Source organism: Pelodiscus sinensis, chromosome 11 (assembly GCF_049634645.1).
Source record: "Pelodiscus sinensis isolate JC-2024 chromosome 11, ASM4963464v1, whole genome shotgun sequence".
In the NCBI taxonomy this organism is placed as follows: Eukaryota; Metazoa; Chordata; order Testudines; family Trionychidae; genus Pelodiscus; species Pelodiscus sinensis.
Window position 1 is genome coordinate 30,999,282 of NC_134721.1, and position 22,361 is coordinate 31,021,642.

Here is a 22,361-nt window from a genome sequence, read left to right on the forward strand (position 1 = left end):
CCTCAGTTCCTTTTCAACCGCCTTAGGTTTGGTTGGAACCCATTAGTGCTCTGGTTCTTCATTGCAGATAAAATTTGTATTAGTGTAGTTCTTCTAGTTAGAGTTTTTCCTTTAGTTAATTCAGGTGCCTTTCCTTCCTTCCCTTCCTTTTTTTAAAAATGAGACAAAACAGACACAAAAAATCAATTTTTCTTTTCTTTCCTTTCCTTATTCCCCCTTCTCAGTTAGTTGGGTAGTAAAGCCAGGCTTCCGAGAGTTCAAGATATGCCTTACTTGCAGACTGTCTCTCCCCATATCAGATGGACATGCCCAATGTATTCATTGTCTGGGGCAGGATCACTCCCCACAGAAATGCCATCATTGTGAAAAGCTTTCCTTCAGGCCCCTAAAGGCCAGGAATCTGCAACTCAAGCTCCTAATGATGGAGAAGACAGTAATACCAACATCAGAACCGATATCACAAGCCTTTCCGCCCCTAACGTCTTCCCCCAGCAGTTTTGGACCAGGAGACAATGGTACCACAGGAGCCTATAGCTAAGAAGACTTCAGAGAGGAAGCATACATCTTCTTACACCACATAAAGGCCTACACAAAAGGTATTCCCTCAACAGAAGCCATCCTTGGCATTGACGACACAGGCTTCAGGGGATAAGCAGGTTCCGGGCTCATCCAGTCTGGATAAGTCCCGAGGAGTGGTGCCAACCTAGGAAACATGCCCTGAGGTCTCAGTATCAAAACCAAAAAAGACCGCCTCTACACCATCGATACCGATATCATCGCACCAAAACAATCAGCACTGAAACTGGCACAGCACACCGGGTCTATCGGTGCAAGGCCACTCAGATCCATCGGTGCAGACCCCATCTAAGATGGTACCGGGGCTGTGTACCAAGACTTTTCACGGCAACCATGACTAGACCAGATGATGTGTCTGTACCAATGCCACAGCATACCCAGATAACTGCTCTATTGGTACCCTTATTTCTGCCATCACTCCCATTGACCACATAAGAAGAGCTTCTGGTCACGTCGGTACCAAGTGCCCTCTTCTTCAGCACCGATGCCACTCCTATCCTTGAGGGACCCAGCAGGCTTGTGACCCCTTCCAGCTCAGCCCCACCCTTTTCTAGTGAGGATGAAGACAACAAGGAAATCTCTTTCTCTCTTTGCCACTCTTTACCCCAACCTGCCTCGGAACAGCAACAGCAGCAGCAACAGAGCCAAGAGCAGATGTGGCAGCCTGTTCCCTGGTTTCCACCCCTACATTTTCCCCAGTTGTGTCAAGGATGGGATTCTTGGGCCCCTTTCAGAGCCCAAATGGCAACATCTCAGGCTGCTCCACAGCACAAACCACAACCAGTGGCTCCAAAATCTCCGGTATTGATGAGGTCTGACACCACCCAGGAGGATATAGGATATCTGGAGGAGACTCAAGAGGAGGACATTCTCCCCACCTGCCATTTGTCCTCCTCTTCGCCCGATGAGTCAATAATGCCCTTGCCACCGACATCTGGGAATGACTTCAGGTCCTTCCAGAACCTATAGAAAGGGGTTGCAGATTCGCTGGATATCTTCCTAATGGAAGTTCCTGAATTCCAGCATAAACTTACTGACATTCTTCATGCCTCGGCCTCATCTAAGATACCCCTCCCAATAAACAAGGCCATCCTGGACCCAGCCAAAATCATCTCGCAGACTCCAGCCTCCATTTCTCCAACATCCAAAAGGGCTGACAAGAACTATTACGTACTAGCCAGAGGAGTAGAGTTCCTGTTTACTCATCCAGCTCCTAACTCCCTTGTGGTCAAAGTGGTTTGCACCAGTGGCAAACAGACCCACTTCAAGTTGACACCCTACGACAAGGACTGAAAGAGGTTGGATATTTTGGGATGCAAAGCTTATTCATCTGTATTCCTGCAATTTAGGAATACTAATGATTCGGCCCTCTTATCAAAGTACACTTATACCTCTTTGACAAAATGAACATTTTTATTGAACGCCTCCCAGAGGAACACATGGCACCATTTAAGTCCAATCTGGAGAAAGGACCACTCATAGCCAAGACAGTGTTGCAAGCCTCCCTGGATTTGGCTGGCACAGTATCCCATTCCTTGGCATCATCCATTGTCATGCATAGGGCCTCTTGGTTGCACCTCTCAGGGTTTCCTAGGAAGATGCAAAATACAGTTGAGGATCTTCCCTTTGAGGATCAAAAACAATTTTCTACATTGATGGATGCATCTCTTCACACACTCATAGATTCTAAGGCTACACTACAGACCTTGGGCATGTATGTCCCTCAGCCTAAAAAGCAGCAGAACCACCTCTATACGCTTCATGATAGATTGTCTTTGTACACCTCCCAACAGAGAGGCTACAACTTAAGGTGGTGTCAGAGACAGCAGAAGAGGAGACAGCCTCAGGACCAGTCTATTGCATCCCAGCCTGCAAACTCTAGATAGGCATTTTGAGAAATTGGTAAAGGGTTAAATATCAACTCCTATTGGGAGTCATCATCAATATAGTCTGCACCTTTTCCATCAAGCCCGGTCTCATATAATTTCAGACAGATGGGCATTGGACATAATCTCCAGGGGTTATACTATCCCTTTCCTCTTCTTCCCTTCAGTATAACCCCCTTCCGCATCCCTCTTCAGGAACCCCTCTCATGAGACTCTCCTACAAGCACAGATAGACAAGCTTCTCACAATGAGGGCAATAGAACCACTGCCACCTCCACACAGGGGAAAGGCATTTCATTCCCAATACTTCCTGACTCCAAAAAAAAAAATCAGGAGGCTGGACACTCATCTTGGACCCACACAGACTGAACAAATACCTAAAGAAACAACACTTCACTATGGTAATGCTGGCAAAGATAATCCTGTCTTTGGAAAAAGGAAACTGGATGTTGTTCCTTGACCTACCAGCTGCCTTTTTTCACATTCAATTCGCCTACCACACAGGAAGTGTCTCAGATTCACCCTAAAAGACTGTCACTGACAATACCATGTCCTTCCTTTCAGACTCCCCTCAGCCCCAAGGGCATTTCAAAGGTCCTTGTGGTAGCTATAGCTCACTTACAAAGATCAGGAGTGATAATCTACCCATATCTAGATGACTGCCTTATAGTAACTCCCACCGCCCAGCTAGCAATGCAGTCCACAGCAAGAACTATCAGCTCGTTCAACACTCTGGGCCTGCAAATAAATACACACAAGTCTCACCTGACTCCTACTCAGGAGCTGGAATTCACAGGTGCAATACTGGATTGCATCTGAGCACAAGCCAGACTTCCACTTCAACTTTTCTAGTTCCTAGCTCTATTGGCTCAAACAATGATCAACAGCTGCACGGTGTTCACCAGACAGTGCCTTCAGTTGCTCAGCCGCATGTCAGGACAATGTCCCATATGCCCAGTTACACATGCATTGCCTTTAGGCATGGCTCTGTTCCGGCCACACAAGCACCATCGTCACGAGATCCTGAGCCCTCCAAAAAGGGTAAAAGAATCCCTACAGGGTGGTTGCAGCCCAACAGCCTTTGCAAGGGAGTGCCATTCCAGTGAAAACCCTCTTCTATCACAGTAACCATGGACACTTCTCTAGAGGGATGGGGTGCACACCTAGACGAACACAACATTCAGGGAAGATGGTCTCCACCAGAGTTAACACTCCACATCAATATTTTGGAGTTCCAAGCAGTCAAATGAGTGTGTGACCTCTCTCTGATTTGCAATGAATGAGTAAGAATATTGACAGACAACACTGTTTGCATGTTCTATATAAACTGGCAATGAGAGGCCAAGTCTTACCATCTTTGCAAAGAGGCCATGGCTCTGTGGCACTGGTGCATTGAGAACCACGTGTGCACTTTGGCAGTCTACCTCCCAGGGAAGCAAAATGTGACTGCAGACCATCTGAGCCGAAACTGTCTTCAGAAGTACAAATGGGAGATACACCCACAAGTCTTGCATACCATATTCCAGAAATGAGGGTTTCTGGACATAGACTTGCTTGCCATGTTTCACAATGCCAAATGCCCCAAATACTGTTCCAGGGCAGGCCTGAGCAAGAACTGCCCAGGCAATGCCCTGTTGTTTAAGTGGGCGGACAAACTAGCGTATGCTTTTCCGTATCACCTCTATTCAACAAAGTCATTCAGAAAATAAAGCAGGACAGGGCCCAACACATTCAGAGGTTACACCTCAAAGCCTGGCTCCTTCAAGGCTGAGCACATCTAACACTATCTATTCGGAAGAGATCCGTCACTTAATCACTAACAGTTGCGAGCACCGGGAAAACCTATACTAAAAAATGTCAACAATTCATTCTTTGGGCCACTCGCATCTCACGATCACTTCGCTCAGCACCTCTACCAAGAGTGCTAGACTACCTGCTTTCCTTGAAGAAGAGAGCCTCTCAAATTCATCAGTAAAAGTTCACCTGGTGGCAATCTCAAGCGAGCATTCCCAAATAGAGGGGCACACAGCTGTCGCTCATCTGACTAGGAAAAGGTTCTTGAAGGGACTCAACAATGTGCTCCCTACATTGAGGCAAATCACACCATCCTGGGATCTAAACTTCATTCTTACAACCTTGACTGATTGTGCCTTTGGACTAATGGCGACTTGTTTGCTTTTGCATCTCTCAATGAAAGTCGCTTTCCTCATGGCCATCACCCCAGCAAGAAGAATTAGTGAGCTCACCACACTCATGGCTGGCCCTCCTCTTTTTACAGTATTTTATAAGGACAAAATGGTGCTCAGACCTCACTGGAAATTTCTTCCCAAGGTGGTTTCGCAGTTTCACATCAACAAGCCATTATACTTACCTGTCTTCTGCCAAAATCTCCTCCAGACACCAACGCCCCTCGTCTCCATGCCTTAGATGTCTGTTGCACCCTTGCTTTCTACCCTGAAAGAACAAAGTAATTTAGAAGTTCTCCTAGATTATTTCTGTCCATAGCAGATCACTCCAAAGGTCAAGCCATTTCCAAACAACAACTCTCTAAATGGATAGTTAATTGCATCAAGATGTGTTTCTTGCTCAACTAAGTACCATTCCCCGATCAAGTACGAGTGCATGCCACCAGAGCAGTAGCTACCTCTACAGCCGTCCTACACAATGTCCCCATCACTGACATTTGTAGGGCTACAACATGGGCTTTAGTACATACCTTCACAACAGATTACACTGTAGATAGGTATGCCTCTCGACACACTAAATTTGGAGTGGCAATTTTGTCCACTGCTCAGTCTGCAGCTCTAAAGCCCCTCCTTCCAAATTCTCAGGGTACTGCTCCATGGTCACAGGGGACAGTCCATAGGGACACTTCTTGAAGAAGAAAAAAGAGGTTACTCACCTTGTGCAGTAACTGGTGTTCTTTGAGATGGGTGTCCCTGTGGGCTCTTTATGACCCTCCTTCCTCCCCTCTGCTTAGGAGTCATAACATCTCTCTGCGGTAGAAGGAACTGAGGGACGGTTGATAACACAAGTGCATTGGCACGCTTGCTACGGTGCAAGCGGCACCACATATGTGCATTGGCACCAGGGATACTGCTGCTAGAAAGTTCCTATTATAAGCACAGGGATGCCAAGACCCCTACAGTGGAGTGCCCACAGGGACACCCATCTCAAAGAACACCAGTTACTGCACAAGGTGAGTAACCTCTTTTTTCCAGGTTGGCATGGTCACATGTCTTTCAAAGACCAACCACAGTGTGAGTTTACAAACAAGACCATTCACAGATTGTTGGTTTGAGTACCAAGTCATTAAGATCCAGAGCATCAGTAACAACCCTCATTAGCACCTTTACAACTAGAAATAGATCCACACTCCAAATGCCTAGGGAGGTTGTGGAATCTCCAGCACTGAAGATATTTAAGAGCAGGTTAGACAGACACCTGTCAGGGATGATCTAGATGGTGCTTGGTCCTTCTGTGAGGGCAGGAGACTGGACTTGATGACCTCTTTAGGTCCCTTCCAGTTCTAGTATTCTATGATATTTCTAATGTCACATACCAGAATGATACATGTACAAAAATAGGATACACAGTTTTATCAGAATGTAACTTTAAAATTGATACATTACACTAACAGTTTTGCATAAAACATCTTTGAGTTCTGCATATTCATATCCATAAGCCAATTTTCATAAAACATGATTTATGGATCCCCTATAGACTTTAACTCAAGCTGCTAACCTGAGTGAAAATCCAGTTGCCATGTCTCCATTGCTATTTTAACCCAAGTTAGCGAAGTGTAAAAAAAAAACCACTTTGATTTTACATTGAAGTTATGCCCTTAGTGAGATCAGAATCAGTCCCATGGTATAATCTGACCCAAATATATAAAGCCAATATGAATAATATTCAGACACAAAACTGGTAGCTGCCAAAATGCCCTATTAGACACGTAGTTGTTTAAATGGTCAGCTTTAGCCATATACAATTAACTGTCTACCCTGCTTTCTAGGCTGTCTAAATGCTGCCATGGGGGATGCCATTAATTGTGGCCTTTGCAACACAAGCATTTTAATGGTGAATCCTTTTTATAGAAAGCTGATTCCCCCTCCCTGCCCTTTTTTTGGTTAATTAGCTTTGGGGTTTTGCATGTCAGGTGTTCTTGATCAGTTGTATGAAAGCAGCACTACCTGGGAGCTGGAGCAGAGAAACAGGCTTCATAAAACATGGGCCCAAAGAAGTTTTTTAAGGGAGCCTGAAGCTAGACTCCAAAACCAAAATATGGGCTCCTCCCTAAATATTAAATACTCAGCAGCTCCCACAGATTTTAAAAATACAGCCATTTATTTAGGAGCCTGGACATGGATTCAGAAGTCTAACTTTAGGCAACCATATTTTAAAATCTTGATTAGACGTTCTACTGCAAATTCTGACACCGATCTACTGACATGATTGCTGAGGGGTTATTTCCCAGTACTATGTTTCAGTTTCCCCAACAGTAAAAGTTGAGTTGACAAAACCCTACTTCTGTAAGGCACTTTGAAATCCTCCAATCAAAGCTTCTGTACAAATGCAAATCATTATTATATATTGCACAGAGAAATGGAGTATGACATAAAAATCCATACATTCCTGAAATATGTAGTTGGACAGTGATCCAAAGCCCACTAAAATAAAGAGAGAGACTTTCATCCACTTTAATGGTCTCAATTTGCTTTTCAGATTTCTGCTAGCAGTGAACTGGATATCTGAGAGAGACAAATACAACTGCATTTCAGTCTCAGCCAGACCCATACATCTTTACTAAAATATAACATATAGAGAAAAAATGTGGAGGATCTTTCTTTATTACAGATCACTCCCAAAAGAAGGTCTTGAAGTATGAAACACCAATGTTTGCTTCATTTTCTCTTCCCATAATGATCTGAAAAATAATCAGGTTGTTTCATTAGTCCACAGTCCTGCACTCTTCTTTCCATTTTCCTTTTCTTAAACCTGAGGCTGTAGTAATTAAGTTTCCTTATATTTTGTATTGACATAGTTTGAGGAAAATAAAACGGAAATCAGACCTGCTGTGTGGTGTTTAGTGAAACAGCCTTTTAATTCATTCCACTAATTCTTCTATTAAAAAAAAAAAAAGCTGGCAATGAGAAACATTGTGCTCAAGACATAACAAAAACAATAGAGAAGGGAGAGCAGCCATTTCACACCTCATCAAACTGCCTAACTACAGAATGGACTTGAGCCAGAGACAATTCACAATGCAATTTCTGTAAAGTGGGACAAATGCTCTTCACGTACAGGAGACTCTCCCAATTTGTGATTTCATGTATTCGCGGGATACTCCCATCCCCAAACCCTGCCCCTTCCTGCCACTGCTCTGTCCTTTCCATTGCACCCCATCCCCTGGTCTGGGGGGAACGTGGCCTGGAGGGAGGATCTGTTGCGGGGTGTCGGAGCAATTGGGGGGGAGGGGAGTTACACTCATTGCAGTAGCCAGAAGCTGTGGGGAGCTTGCTATGAGGGGTTTGGGAGCCATGGGGAAACAGAATACTCATTCGTTTCTCCTTGCTCCCAGTATTTGCGGATTTCACTATTTGCAGTGGTGTCAGGAATGCATCCATCGCAAATGGTGAGGTTTTACTGTACACATTATGGAAATTATACTAGTATCGATATGTTGGAATAATTATGCCAGGCTGCCAGCATAGTCCTGTAGTACAGATGCTGCTTGAACTAATATTTGTTGTTATAGGAACTCCACGTTCACCAAGATAGCTATGTCGATGAGAACTCTCTTCTGTGAATATAACTGTGTCTACGCTGTGGGGGAGGGGGTTATGTCAGAATAGCCACATTGTTTAGGGGTGTGATGGTTTCAGACCTCTGACATACATAGCAAAGATGATATCACTTATTATCTACCAGGCTGAAGAGTGTGTCTTATCTACTGAGTGACATTAACTTCCTTTAAATGGACCAGATTCTGGCCCAGAACCTGGGCTGTGTCCCAGCTATGTTCAACTCAAATTGGCAGGGTGCGACAAAGATAGCTTGAAGCTACCTTTGATGCCTCCTAATCCTGTGTTTGTGTGGGGCCTGATCTGGGCTCCTGTGTGCATGAAAGGCTAAAGTCCTGTGAAAAAGTTGGACAGGAGGCCTAGATCCATAAATTGCTGACATTTATATTAGCTTAAATAATTATCCACGTTTGAATTGCATGTGTATTTAGTAACTCACTTTTGATTAGCCATAAATATAGAAAGCAAAGCTATAACTTGCAACTTGAAAACTTTTTATGTTTCCGATATTGATTATTTCATAATATTTAAAACAATAAGAAAAGGCAACTGGTCAGCCCCACCTAAAAAGATGGGCTAGGATAGGGTAAGGAAAAGGAATTCCATCAAATCTAAATTCCATCAAATCTAAATTCACAATGAAAACATTGTGCCAGTTGGCCTTAGAATGGTTTTCAACCCATTTTCTGAAAGTGGTACACACTTTTGTGTGGCCACTCATTTTATTTCAAGAGATGCTTACTTTGATTTAGCTTAAACCAGTGAAATAAGCCTGGTTTAAACCAAACTAAGGGTGTGTCCACACAGCCTTTGGTACTAATTTAACCAAATCAGTTTCAAAGTTACAACTTGAGTTAAACCAGTGCAACTCTCTCATGTAGACAAAACTGAGAAAGCATAAGCAGTCATTAGCAGTAAGAAGTGGCTTTATGTGCAAGGCTGTTTGTAATACAAAGACAACAGATACAAGCAAGAAAATATTTAATAAAAATGCCCGCTTACTCCCCCCCTCATTTCATCCTGGCAGAATAGAGAGCAAGTATTCATGCTGAGCATCTGCTGGTTGATATGCCTGGCAGATGGCATGCCAGACATACTATCATTCGTTTCCAGTTCTCTACCTTTGGCAATAAGCCAAACAATTATTAGGCTGGATATCCACTCAGTGAGTATCTCTATGTTCAATGTACATGCCCAAAGATCAGCCAAAACTTCCTTACTAGTCTTAGGAATGAGTCACATTCTTTGCCTGTGCATGGGCACTTTAAAGAATTAAATTTTGTAACAAAAATCTGTATTCCCTACATAAATGTACCAGTATGAGACGTAAACTGGCAGATTTCAGTCAGTAAACCTGGAAACTCCCCAAAATTTCCTGTATATACTAGTAAATGATGCACAGCCAGAGTATTCTATCATTGAAATAAACACTTCAAAGGCCCCTAAGATTATTAGTTTCCATTTTGTGTAAAGACCAGTCATCAACACAGATGAGTTATTCATGCAAATGCAGTGTCCAGCATGATATTCTGTAGTGGAATGTATTTTCAGCCCTTCCAATTGAAGAGTGAAGTAGAAAGTGAAGCTCAGGGAACCGTAACATAGGTATGCATGACATGTACAAGCCCAAAGACAGTGGGCCAAATTCTGACAGATCTTGCACACAGGCATCTACTAGAAAAAGCTTTGGCAGCAGTGGGAACATGGGGTGGACATTGGCCTTACATGTATTCCTTCCCTTATATCTTCATAGTAAGCCCATGACAGGTGACACAAAGGGGCATTCTGGGGGTGAAGCAGCATGATCTGCCTTTTTATACCTATAGCCATATGTCTGGTCTTGCAATGAGCCCAGCGCACCCGCCTGTGTTCAGATAATTAATTCCTTTCCGGGAACAATCTGCCCAAAGGGTCTGGGAGTGGTGCAGAGTTCTGGCTGCCTGCCAGAGTGCAGATTTGCAGGAGTGTTACTTCTTGCAGGGTGTGTGTATAGATACAATAGGCACTGACTTACAGACCCAATTTCGAGAAGGATGTTTTTTGTCTCATCATTTGTAGTAGCTGAACTTTACACAGATTCATCTCAAACTGACAACTGTATATCCTTGCCATATTTTAGTACAGTTGAACTGGTCTAAAATGAGATATGAAAATCTTAGCTTGCATCGCTCTGATGTCTTCATCCTATACCTTACTTCTTGGGCTGGCTGTCCATGTTCACACACCAGGAAACACTGTGGTAATTCAAGCTTGGTTGGAGCTGATCTTTACTGTTAGCCCCTTGAATGGTTCGAGGCCTCACATTACAGTGCCTGGGAGGTTCCACTGGGGTACAATAAGGAGGGTTAAAATTGAAATCTTCTGAACAATAGGGAGTGAGAGTGTCTGTTTTCTCAGACACTGGGTTTATTACACATGTTCTACTATACATAGAGTTACACCTTGAATCAGTTGGGTAACAGCCAGGGGTTTGTATGGTTGGAGACAGCAGAAGAGAGGTGGTCGAAATGACTGGTTACCTTGTGGCTAACTATAATCAAGATCTTCACAGAAACTTCTTGAAGCAGATGAGGGGGTTGCAGACATGTGTAGCACGTACATACACATTGCAGTCATTATAAGTCGTCTCAAAGTTCTATCTTTGGCAATCTGTTCTTTTCCAAAAATGCCCTCCAATGCCTCTGAAATAGTAGTTCCTAAGTTAAGAATTGCTGCTGAACATTTCTCTTTGCATTTTGAAGAAGACTATTTAGCAAAACATTGCAAAATGGGATGTGGTAATGAGACTTCAGTATTTTTATGAGCCACCCAGAACACAAATAGTCAGTTACTCAAATCTGATCTATGACAGACCAATTAGCACCCCTTACACCTAAAACCAGTCCAGCATTGCATGCTTTCATGAGTTTATAATGTATCTTTCAATATTCAGTGATTTCTTAAAATCCTAGCTTGCATAGGCAAGTGATTATGTAAAAATCTCAGCTTTCACTTAAAAAGGGAAACTAAGTTCCTAGTCCTGTGGTTGAAGAAAAAAACACGAATATATGACCTGAGTGCACTGTAAAAGCTCAGCAACCAAGGCAAATAAAAAAGAACCCCAAATTTGTTATTTTTCCAAAACCTCAGGATTTTTTGTCAGCCTTTTTTTTTTTTTTTTTGGCATCTGACTCAGACTCATGCTTTTTGAACACTTAGGGTTGGCAGTACAACTGGTCAAGAAAAAGGAGGAGAAATCAACAAAAATATTTTTTAAAATTCCCCATTTTATTTTGGCTTTCAAGATTTTAAAATTTCATCAAGTTTGGCCAGTTCTAGTTGCTCCATTGACTTTACTGGTGGTACAAGCAACCAGTCTACCAGAGTGGAGAATCAGGTCCTGTGTCCATAGGTGGTGAATTATATGGGCCTGGGCACCAGGGATATTCCTGGCCCAGGGAACCTGCTCCATCAAAGACAGGGACCAGGGCACTCCCTGCATGCTCCCCTCTCTGTTCATCCCTCAGCCCCACCTGCAGCTCCCCAGTGATTTAAAACACCCTGTGTATCCCTGCTGCCACAACCAGCTGCACAGAGAGGCTAGAGCAGCTTGCAGCTGCCAGCACATGTGGCCCTGTGGACCTGCAGGAAGAAGATCTCTGTGCAATGCTCCCAAGTCCTAGGAGCAGCTCACAGAGACTCCTCTTCCTCTGTGGAGCTGCTGTCAGAGGGGGGTGCCTTAGGTCAGTGCAGCACCACCCCCAGCCCATCTCTCCTGCACCCCCTCAAGTACCCTACCCCTCCCAGAGCCTACACCCTCTGCCGCCATCCCCCTTTGTCCCCAAACTCCTGCACACCCTCCAGTTCCCAAACACCCTCTCAGAGCCTGCACCCCTCACCCCATCCAGTCCCCATCCTTCCCAGAGCCTGCACCCCAATCCCCTGCTCTAGCCCACAGCCTGCACCCAGAACACAGACTCCCTTCCAGAGCCTGCACCCCTCCCCCATACCCAACCCCACCCAAATCCCCACCGACAGCCATAGGCAAGTGCAGGGGAGAGAGTTTCAGTGAGGGAGGAGTGTGGGCTCTGGATGCCAGAAGCATAGCAAGGAGAGGGCGGGGAGAGGCAGTTGCCCTCAGGCACCACACTAGAGGGACGCCAATTTAGCTGTCTGTGAAAACCCCTTCAGCGCAGTCTGGGCAAGACAATAAGACCTGGCTTCTTTTTATGCTGACCGACTCTGTGCGAGATTGGAGCATCCCCATCATGGTGACCCTGAATTGGGGGGATGGAGGCGTGACAGCTGGAGTTCAGGGCTGACTCTGACTTCCGCCCTCTCCTGGTCTGGCTGGAGGCTGGGCTGCAGCTGCAGGCCGGGCAGACCCCAGAGCTACGAAATCCACAAGAGCTGCAGGGGCAGTTGCAGGCAAGGGCTGACCCCTAGAGCTAGGCCTCTCCACTTGCTGGAGGGGAGTAGATGGAAACCAGGGCCAGCTCCTGGAGTCCCTTGCCCCCATGAGGAGCCACCACAAGAACTGCATCACACTCACCACTGGCCAGCCCCGGTAAGGTACCCCTGCCTTCCAGCACCCTTCCGTAAGCCCTTCACCTCCCACCACTATCCTGGACTCCTGCACCCTCACTCCCAACCCTGAGCCTGCCCCAAAACCAACCCCCTGCATGACTCCTTAACTTCCCCCGCACCCCTCCAAACACCAACCCTCTGTCCCAAACTCACCTCCTGACACCGTAACCCCCTGCCCTGAGCCCCCGCACATGTCCCATCCCTCTGCTTAAGAACATGAGCAAAGCCGGGGACATTGCTTGGCGCTCTACAAAGACCGGATCCCACTCCAGCTACATTGCAGTGGCTGCTTGCAACCCAATGCCACCCGGGACCCGCACAGCAGTTTTAACCCTGGTCCCTTTGCAGCCCGGCCTCGTCAGCCTCCTTCTGCAGCCCTGGGTCCTGAACTTCCCACAAGCCACTGTCTTGCTGCCAGGCTTGCCGCAGATACACCGGATGCACACAGTGCGCTGCCCCTGCACGGAGCTCAAGCAATTCTCTGGCTTTGGTCGCCCACGTGGGTGCAATTCATTGTCACCCCAAACTGCCGGGACCCGCTCGCCTTGTGGGCTGCGAACTCCCGCTTCCCATGCAGCAAATTCTTCACTTTGGCCAGACAGGGGCAGCACAGAGAGTTCAAGCCAAACCCTGTTCACATGCTCCCCTCCCAGCGCAGATTGGAAAGTGTAAAGTCTCACAGGTAGTTACAAATGATTGGGGGGAGAGGGGTGCAAATTTTGCCTTTGCCCCCAAGTGCATAACAGCCTCGCTACGCCTCTGCTGGATGCTACCAACATTTCTGCAAACCTGCTGCCCCTGCGTGTCTCTCCCTTTCTCATTGAAATTAGGTTCCCAATTTATCACAGAAATCAGGCCCATACATGCTGGGGAGAGGAGGGGGCACAAAAGCACACACCCCCTACGGTCCCCCAAGTGAGTATGCTTTGGCCAGCCAGGGAAAGGCAGGAGCAGCGTGCTGCCTGAGCCTCCCTCCCCCATTCTCTGACCAGCCTGGGAAGGCTGGGGCTGATTTCCCCGCTGACTTGGGCAACTATGGGAAGTGCATTCACACCCTTAAGGTCGACATTTAAAAAAAAAAAAAAAGCACAGAAATCCTGCATATGGGCCTGGAAATGATAAGCCATTTGTTTTTCTATTTATTTCCTTTCTGGGAGCTGGTAACAGCTTTTGCTAACTGCTATCCCTTTTGAAGATTGCCAGCTCTTGAGAAATGTATGCTTGGGATATAGTTTTGGAGGCTGACTAGGTCCAATAAAGGAAGGAAATTGTTTTGTAACAGTCTTTGGTTTTGTTTATAACTCTTTGGGTAAAATTTAGAGGGAATGTGCAACACTTACATTGAAGGTATGTCTACACAACAAGCGCTACAAAGGCAAAGCTGCAGTGACTGTAGCATTGCATTGTAGAGACACTTACACAGTGATAAAAAGGGTTTTTCATTACTGTAGTAAATCCATCTCCTTGTTTCCATTGACCAAGCTGTGTCTGCCATGGGTTAGGTTGATCTAATTAGGCTCCAAAGAATGTGACATTTTTCACTGCCCTGAACGAAGTAGCTAGGTCAGTCTGAGTTTTAGATGTCTCAGAGGAGTAGCCATGTTAGTCTCGAAGGCGCTATAGGACCATTCAATGTTTGTTAAGTATTTTTAGTTACAGACTAACCAAAAAATATAGGTGATATTATGAGCTTTGGTGAGTACAACCCACTTTTTCAGATGACAAATATGGAGCAAGGAGTACAAATATATAGCAGAAAAAGAGAGAAGAGGAGGAGAGGAAAAACCTGTCAATTAAAGTGTCTATGCTAAATAAGTCTAACAGAGTGGGCTGTGAGTGCCCGATACTTAACTTGGGATGTCATTTGGGTGTGGAATATAATGGCCCACCCAAGACAAGTCTTTGCTCAATCCTTGGGTGAATGTGTCAAATAACAAGGGTGGCAGGGTATGAAAACAGCGGCAAGTCATGTGTAGCAGTTCTACTCCGGGACTTTCATGTTCCCTGGGCCAAATTTTGATCTCACAGTGGTATAGATATGGAGCATGTCTAATAAAATCAAAGGAGTTAGTAACATCAGCTTATAACACTGGTGTAAGATCAGCAGCAGTTTGGTTGCATGTAGTGCATGCAATGGGGGGTTTAAAGGAGCATCGCATATGAAGAATTGACATGAATTTAGAGGAAAAATAACGGAGTGTATAAAAGGATAGGTTTTGGCTGTTAAGGGTGTGTGAGGTTTTCTAAATTAAGTCAGATACATACAGGTTTGCTGTTAACACAGAACTCAAGGCATTTTGAAACTTGAAAACTAAAGGAATATTCGTTAACTGCAGCAGACTGTTTACATGAAACTTTTGTTTGTCATCTTCAGGCAAATTTGTTACAGGGAAGAGAATTTAGGCATTACCTCACTGTATTCACATGTCAAATTCAGCCTCTCTAGATGAGCCGTGCAGAGTTTGGATTGGCACAAGCTCCTCAACAACACATTAGCCTTGTAGTCATGAAGCCACCAAGCTAACTTCAGACATTAAAATACTTTATTAAAGAGGCATGTTTTTATATGTACCAAGGTGGATTTGGATGAACGTAGGTACTTAGAAGATTAAAGCAGCCTGAAAAAGCCCTAGAGCTGTAGGCACTGCCCATGTAATGTACTATGTTCTAATCCTCATGTGTGCTCAGACAGGTAATTGTTTTTCATTATGTTTGGCATTTACCTGCCAATTCAATACCAATAAAATCTGAGCTGGGCCTGCTGCAGTAAAGGAACGTCAGGCAAGATCTGAAGCTGACATGCAGAGGGCAAAATAGTGCTCTCAGTTATGCACAGGGCATAACATTTTTCACAGCTCGGATGATGTATCTAGGTCAATATACGTTTTTGTTGTAGGCCAGGCCTATGAGCAGAATGTGGTCAGGACAGTTAGCCCTACATCACGGCTTATAAATTAATTCTACTTATTGTGGAAAAGTAATTACGGCATTCACTGTGTCCTGTTTACTCTTTTTGGTAACCATCATACTTTTATTCATGTACTTATTGCGGCATCTTCTGTGGGGTAAGGTCAGTGAGGACTGTCCTTCCATTGTTGCCAGCTACTCTTCTTGCCTTTGTGGGGTACTGGCATCGATGGGCGAGCACCTGGAGATTGATGTATTGCATCTGAGCAGATGTGATAAATCAATAACCAATGGATCAACCATTGTAGCATCAATCCCCAGCATAGTAGAGACAAGCCCTTAGATACTTATATAGCTCTCCACATTCCTGTAGTGCCTGAGCACTCTACACTCTTCAATGCATTTATCCTAATATTAATCCTGTCATAAGCCATTATTCCCAGTTGGGGGATGGGGAACTGTTAGATGGAGCCACTGACTTGGGAGAGATGAAACAATGGAAAAGGAAGAGATCTCCAATCTTCCTTAGGCACATGGAGGATTTACTGGGCACAATCATCATGGGTATGTCTACACTACCACCCTAGTTTGAACTAGGGTGGTTAATGTAGGCAACTGGAGTTGCAAATGAAGCCCGGGATTTGAATTTCCCGGGCTTCATTTGCATATTGCTGGGCGCCGCCAAAATGTCCACTAGTTCGGACTCCGTACCCGCGGCTACACGCGGCACGAACTAGGTAGCTCGGATTAGGTTTCCTATTCTGAACTACTGGTACACCTTGTTCCACGAGGAGTAACGGTAGTTCGGAATAGGAAGCCTAATCTGAACTACCTAGTTCGTGCCGCGTGTAGCCGCGGGCACGGAGTCCAAACTAGCGGACATTTAAAAATGGCGGCACCCGGCAATATGCAAATGAAGCCCGGGAAATTCAAATCCCGGGTTTCATTTGCAACTCCGGTTGCCTACATTAACCACCCTAGTTCAAACTAGGGTGGTAGTGTAGACATACCCCACATTACTCTAGGTGGGGAAAATTATGGCAAGATGTTTGCTTTCATCTTGTAATTTACTTGCTACCTCATTCTTATGGCCACCCCTGTGCAAAATGGTAAGAGGTCCCCTCCCCTCAGTACTCTGCCAAGTGGCGAATGGTACTCAGTCCTGTGTAGCCATGACACTGTCCTCATCAGCTGTTACTGCTGTTTCTTCCTCCATGCAGCTGGCTGTGATGTTCTCTGGTTTCTGGTGCTCCATCCAAAAAAGATCAAGAAGCCAGGAGATAGCTGATAGCTAGGGAAGAATGCTAAGGAATTCATTCTCTGCCATCACTAGCTGATGCTAATGTTAGATGATGTTGGGCCATTGAGGCTGAAACTCTGGCTGGCAGTTAGGTGTGCAAATGTGGTGAGTGGCCAGTGAAAATCCTGAGCCATATTCACAGCTTCATAGGTCTAAATATGCTACTGCTATGGTGAAATACTAATCATGAACTAATAACTGTACAAAGTATTTAACAAAATTATACCGAGCAAGTAAGATCTTGTAACTTCTGCAAATGTGCATTGCTTATAAAATTCCTTTCCTCTGCATTCTAGTCAGTTGCAAGCCTGGTCTCAATAATACATCTTATGTCACTTACATAGCAAGTTGATTTAGGCCCCACTCCAGCAAATAATTTAAGCATGTGCATAGCTTTAAATGTGAGGAGTTCTATTAAATTCTATGGACTGACTCGTGATTAAAGTTATGCATGTGCTCAGGTGCTTTGCTGGATCTGTATCTTTGAGACAACATAAAGTTTGGTCATGTGTTCACCTTCCCTCATTCATCTTAACTCCCGTATGTCCTTCTGAAAATCTGTAAATAACGATAGTAAAATAATAAAGATGTTAACACAAACATCTAAAAAAATATTGTGCTCCCTGCAAGCTGCTTACCTTTCCCCTTGTTTTCTGGTGTTTCCTTTCCAGCTCTACTCCATTCCACTGTCTGTTGTCATTTCCCCTTTTGTGCTTATCTATTTAGACTGTAAATGCCTGGAAGCCAGAACCTGCTTTCTTATTTATCTGCCCAGCACCATGCTCATCAGTGACTCTACATAAAGAAATAAACAAGCTGAGTGAAAGAAGAATTATACAAAGACCCCAAAGGTAGCAATGTAATTGCCATGACTACCTCATAAACAAGTAGGGTTGCCAGATATTTTCACAAAAAAATACTGAAAAAAATTGGTTGAGGAAAAAAAAGAAAAAGAAAAAGAAACCCCCAAACAAACAAAAAACAAACAAAAAAAACTGGGGGACCAGTATGTTCTGTTTTTTTTTTTTTACTGGACAGAGTCCACAAATACCAGACACCTGGCAACCCTATAAACAAGTGCCCCCCAAGTCAATAATAAATACCTTTACTTTTTAATTTCAAATGACAACATCAGCAAGCATGACAGTTCAGTTATAAATATAGGGAGGAATCTATAGCAACATTAGAAGATCAACAAAAACAATTAGAGGTCTAGAGAAAATATGACCTATATCTGAGGAAAGTCAAAAAGAATTGGATTTGTTTAGTTTGGAAAAGAGAATACTGAGAGATGACATGATAGCAGCTTTCAAATATTTAAAAAGGTGCTATAAGGAGGAGGGAGAAAAAAATAGGTCCAAATCCAGGCAAGCCAGGGGCTACATCCAAACCCCAGGCCTCAGATTCCACACCCCTAATCTAGATAGAGGTAGGTCCTGCCATGAGGGCAGGGAACTGGACTTGACCTTTTGAGGTCCCTTCCAGTTCTAGTATTCTATGATTAAAGGTACTCCTACTTGAGTGAAAGCCTTACAGTACAACTGTTGAAACTATTCCTTGTAACTAGTTAATGCTATCAGAATGCTATAGATCACTTTTAGTTTTTTTAACAATGAAAGAAACAAAGCCAGCACCCTGAAGAAGCATGCATAGTATGCAAGAGCAAACACATGCTTCCATTGTTGCAACCTTTGTTCTCTCTCCTCCCCCCATTCTTTGTAGCCTTCTCTCTTTGTTACTTCTTATCTTCTAGTTAGTAGGCTCTTTAAACCCTTTCTTAAGTACATAGTATTCATTCAGGCAAACATTACCTTTTACTTCACTGGGACTAAGGAGTGAACGGTTTCAGGGGTGGAGAACCTCAGGCCTTGTAGCCAGATGCTCCCCCCCCCCCACTTGCCTGGATCCTGCTCCCCTCAGGGCTGGAGCACACAAAATCTACTAAGCTTGGCCTCCCAAGATTCTGGTGTGCAAGGGGAATGTCTTTCTCCTTCTGAGTTGGCAGCCACTGTCAGTGAGGGTTTTGTTTTTGTTTCTCACTTGTGTGCTGCCCCTGACTGATTTTTGTGTGGGTCAGTGACCCCCAAACCCAAAAAAGTCCCCCACCTCTAACTTTACAGGCTTATGCAAGACCTTGATCCTGGAAAGACCTATACATATTACAAGTTGCATCGACTTCAGTATGTACTAGCACATGCCTAAATCCATGTCCCAGGTCCCCAAAAGATGTATTGTCTTTTGGCTGAGACAATACTGGGTTTTATTTGTAAAGTGCCATACACAACAACAGCACTGTATACACCAATCAATGAATAAATCAACACAGAACTACAACAAAGAAGTCAAACAGATGAATATGACCGATGGTGATGAAAATATTTTTGGGGGAGGGGCGGGGGGAGAGAGGTTTTGTCCTGTTCTGTTTAAAAGCCAGAGGGCTGCGAGTTATATACTAAGTTCACTTCCAATCACAGACAATGAGTCCGATTCCCAAAGCTATTTAACTGCCCAACTTCTGCTGATTTCACTTGAGTGGCCCCTGTTTGCAATGAACAGCAACCTACTGTATGACCTTCTGCCCCCCGCCGCAAGAATGCAGCCACCTATGTGTAACGCAGCCTGTAGGGGTCACTGTCACAAGTGAAAGTTGCCCTGATGCCGAAGAGGATCCTAACCCAGCCCCCGCTGCCAGCTTCTTCCCCCAGCCAGAATTCCTCCAAGAGGCTGGGCTGCCTTCCAGCTGGTCTGCCCGCCCTGTGCATTGTGGGACTCGTAGTCCTCTCCGGCGCAGGCTTGCTTGGCGCTAGGGGGAGGCGGGACTACAAGTCCTACAAGGCCCGCGGGGCAGCTGGCGCTGGCCGTTCCTTTTGAATGATTTCACTGCGCTGTGCCTGCCCAGCGCGTTTCGCAGCAGCCTGCCGGAGGAGGCAGGGAGCATGGTGTAAGGGCCGGGCGGGGAGGGGGCTGCCGCCGGGGACGAGAGCCGCCAGCCTAGCGCCCAGCCCGGTTCATGGCAGCCGGGGGAGCTGGCAGCGCCGCAGCGGGGCCAAGTTGTGCTGGCGCAGGGCGGCCCATGGCAGCCCAGCGGCTGCGGGGCTGGTAAGGGCGCTGCGTCCGTCCCCTCACTGCCCGGCTCGCCCCGCAGCCCCCCTCGCTGCGCTGCCCCGTCGGACGGGGCTGGGAGGCGCCGCGCCCGGCCGGCCGAGATGGCTCTGGCCACGGAGGAGGAGGAGTACGCCAAGCTGGTGATGGAGTCGGAGCCCGAGTGGCTGCGGAGCGAGCTCAAGCGGCTCTCGCAGGAGCTGGGCGAGACCACCCGGGAGAAGATCCAGGCGGCGGAGTACGGGCTGGCCGTGCTGGAGGAGAAGCAGCAGCTCAAGCAGCAGTACGAGGAGCTGGAGGCGGAGTACGAGACCATCCGCTCGGAGATGGAGCAGCTGAAGGAGGTGAGCCGCGGGGTGGTGGCCCGGGGTGACACGCCGGGAGTGGGCAAGGCAGGGAGCGCGGCGCAGCGGCCGCAGCACTGTGTGACTTTGGGGGGGGTCCCCTCCGCCTTGGGGGTCCCCTCAAGGTAAAGCCGCTGCGGAGCCTGGAGTGGCTCCTGGGGCGTGGTCCTCCCCCCCCCCAAAGGCACGCAGGACCGATGATGCACCCGCAGGGCTGCGGCAAGGACTGGCTGATCGCTGCCTGCCACGCAGCGGTGGAGATATGGCGGGGGCGTAGGGGATGCATCGCTCCTGGGAGCTGCTCTGGCCGGTCTGGGCGCGCGGGTGGATGTGATTCCCCCTCCCCGCGAAGTTTGGCTTCAGCTCTCGCTGGGCAGCAGCTGCGGGCTGCATCTTCCAACTGGGCTGGAGCGCAGCATCCTGCCCAGTGCGGTGTCACGGCCAGATCCGGCATCATCACGCTCATCACTGCTGGCGTAATGCTGGGCAGCCCTTTAAAGGGACAGCTCGGCAATTCCTCTAAGACCCTCTGCCCTTCCCATGACATCTGCTGTGTCTTCGCTCAGCTGGGCGCCAGGCACAGGAAAGCGGATACTTGAGGCTAATGCGCTGGAGATCAAGTGCCAGTCTGGGACTGAGTGTGCTCCGTGCAGGGGGAAAGGAATAATGGAAGTGACCGTAATTCTGTTCTTTGCTGCATAATGGTACACAGCCCAGGGCTCCCACAAAGCACCTCTTACATGAACCCAGTTCCCTGACTGTGAGGTGCAATTTGATATTGGAATCAATTTTTTCTCTCAACTTTCCCATCCCCCAGATATACACTGTTTTGTGAATTGCATTATTTCAATCTGGTTGTTTATAAACGGGATAAATATGGGGAGTGAACTATGAGTTACATTAAATAGATTTCCCCACCTAAGTACAAAGCTTTAAAATAGTATTTTATTTTAAAGCAGAAAATTTGTTGAGAGATAACTGTTAGGAGCAGGCCTTCTTATAATAGGTTGAATAATTGATATTGAAATATTGGCTACTGAGCATTCCGAGGATCCTTTCTGCACAGTGCTGAGGGGTCTCTAATAAGTTATCCTTATAAGAAACAGTCTGTAAAGACCAGCAAAGGAATGAATGGCTCTGCATGTGTAGAAATGCCATACTCGGTGCCAAAGATCCACCTACTGCTGAGCCGTTTGACACACTGTGTCAGCCATCCATGTTAGAGCTTTAATGGGACATGGAGCTTCCTGGCAACAGAGCCAAAAGTGCAGAAATAAAATAATTGGCCTTTTGAGCATTAAAGTGTAAAGCAGAGGCGTGTCAGCATTAACTTGGAAATTCCTCGTTGTTGCTGGATTGCCTTAGGGCCAAGTGCAGGCCCCTAGCTTTGAAGTTCCTCACCTCACAAGTGAATGGGTCAGGGGGAGCTCTCACTTTTCCTACTGCTAATTGTTCCAGGCCCTGGAGATCATCTTCTGCAACAGTAGACTGAAGGGAAAACTTCACTTGGCATGGTGATTATAGGGTAATTACAGTGAGGTTTACTTCTTCTCCCCTATCACTCAACTAGGGGTGGGGACAGGTAAATATGCTCCTCAACCCCCCAGGCTCTGTAAACAAAGGCTGGGGAGTCCCTTAATCTTCAGCCAGCAGTGAAGAGACAAAGCACTTCTTTCCATGAGTCCAGGAGTGTTGCTCTTCATCTGTCCATGTTACAGGATGCCCGTGAGGGCAGAGAGCAGCTGTGTTCACCTATTCCTCTGGCCCGCTCAGCACCAAAGATCTAATCCTCCACAGGGTGAAAATGGAAGAGCAGAGGAGTGGAAGAGAACCAGAGAGCTATGGGAGGGCGGGCCTAGGCTGAAGTGGCATAGGC

At 46.1% G+C, this 22,361-nt stretch overlaps 1 protein-coding gene across 2 annotated transcripts in view; it reads left to right on the top strand.

The window, feature by feature from the left end:
• The first annotated feature begins 19,865 nt into the window (after positions 1 to 19,865).
• The window catches only part of BICD2 (BICD cargo adaptor 2), a 148,781-nt gene continuing 146,285 nt past the window's right edge, over positions 19,866 to 22,361 (top strand). The window contains exon 1 of one of the 2 annotated variants that reach the window (XM_006129722.4): positions 19,866 to 20,485. In XM_006129722.4, coding sequence (XP_006129784.2) covers positions 20,246 to 20,485 — 240 coding nt within the window. In that variant the 5' untranslated portion in view covers positions 19,866 to 20,245. The remainder of the gene's footprint in view (positions 20,486 to 22,361) is intronic. The other variant, XM_006129723.4, reaches the window with a different exon arrangement.